Genomic DNA, 831 nt, shown 5'->3' with positions numbered 1-831 from the left:
CGCACCGAGGACCTATCCACGTCATCATTTACCCAGAATGCTTTGTGTGGAAATAAAATGGATCTGTTCATGTTAAAATATATTTTTAAAATTTACAAAACTAAACATCCTACAGTATTTTTACAGTCTTTATTTTACAGTTAAAACATAAAAAGTCTAATGTTACAACTAATCGTGGATCCCTTTAAAGGTTTTAATTTAAAGTTAAAGCTCTGACTCTGTGGTTGAATGTTTTTTATTCAGAGTTTGTAACGTCTGCTGCTTCAGGACCCTCTGAGATGCTCCAGCTGTTCTCAGGATGACTTTGTGTTTCAGATCAGCGAGGAGCTGGAGAAGGTGAAGCAGGAGATGGAGGAGCGAGGCAGCAGCATGTCTGATGGAGGTGAAAGAACAAAACAGTTTGTTCCTGGTGTTGTCCCGATGCTGACCTCTGACCTCTGACCCATGACCTCTGACCTCTGACACCTGACCTCTGACCCCCCGCTCTGTTTGCTCTCAGCTCCGGTGGTGAAAATCAAGCAGAGCCTGACGAAGCTGAAGCAGGAGATCCTCCAGATGGACGTGAGGATCGGCGTGGTGGAGCACACGCTGCTGCAGGCCAAGCTCAAAGAGAAGTCCAACATGACCAGAGAGATGCTCGCCACCAACATGGTGGAGCCCGCCGCCGGCTCCACAGCTTACTGTCCTGTGACAGGACGAGTCCTGGACGTCTGGATCTGAAGCCTCAGCAGGCAGACTGTAAATAATCTGTTTACAGACTGTAAATAATCTGTTTACAGACTGTAAATAAACTCTTTACAGACTGTAAATAAACTCTTTACAGACTGTAAA

The 831-nt window shown here is 45.2% G+C and overlaps 1 protein-coding gene across 1 annotated transcript in view; it reads left to right on the top strand.

Annotated features, from left to right (window-relative positions):
- ift57 (intraflagellar transport 57 homolog (Chlamydomonas)) overlaps nucleotides 1-815 on the top strand; it is a gene marked incomplete in the record, with an annotated part of 8,545 nt that extends 7,730 nt beyond the window's left edge. The window contains 1 exon segment of the mRNA XM_014022017.1: nucleotides 500-815. Within this exon segment, the coding sequence (XP_013877471.1) occupies nucleotides 500-720 (221 nt within the window).
- Between the last annotated feature and the right edge of the window lie 16 nt (nucleotides 816-831).

Source organism: Austrofundulus limnaeus, unplaced genomic scaffold (assembly GCF_001266775.1).
Source record: "Austrofundulus limnaeus strain Quisiro unplaced genomic scaffold, Austrofundulus_limnaeus-1.0 Scaffold315, whole genome shotgun sequence".
In the NCBI taxonomy this organism is placed as follows: domain Eukaryota; kingdom Metazoa; phylum Chordata; class Actinopteri; order Cyprinodontiformes; family Rivulidae; genus Austrofundulus; species Austrofundulus limnaeus.
The sequence above is the reverse complement of the archived record's forward strand: the minus strand, read 5'-3'. Positions and strand labels throughout refer to the sequence as shown.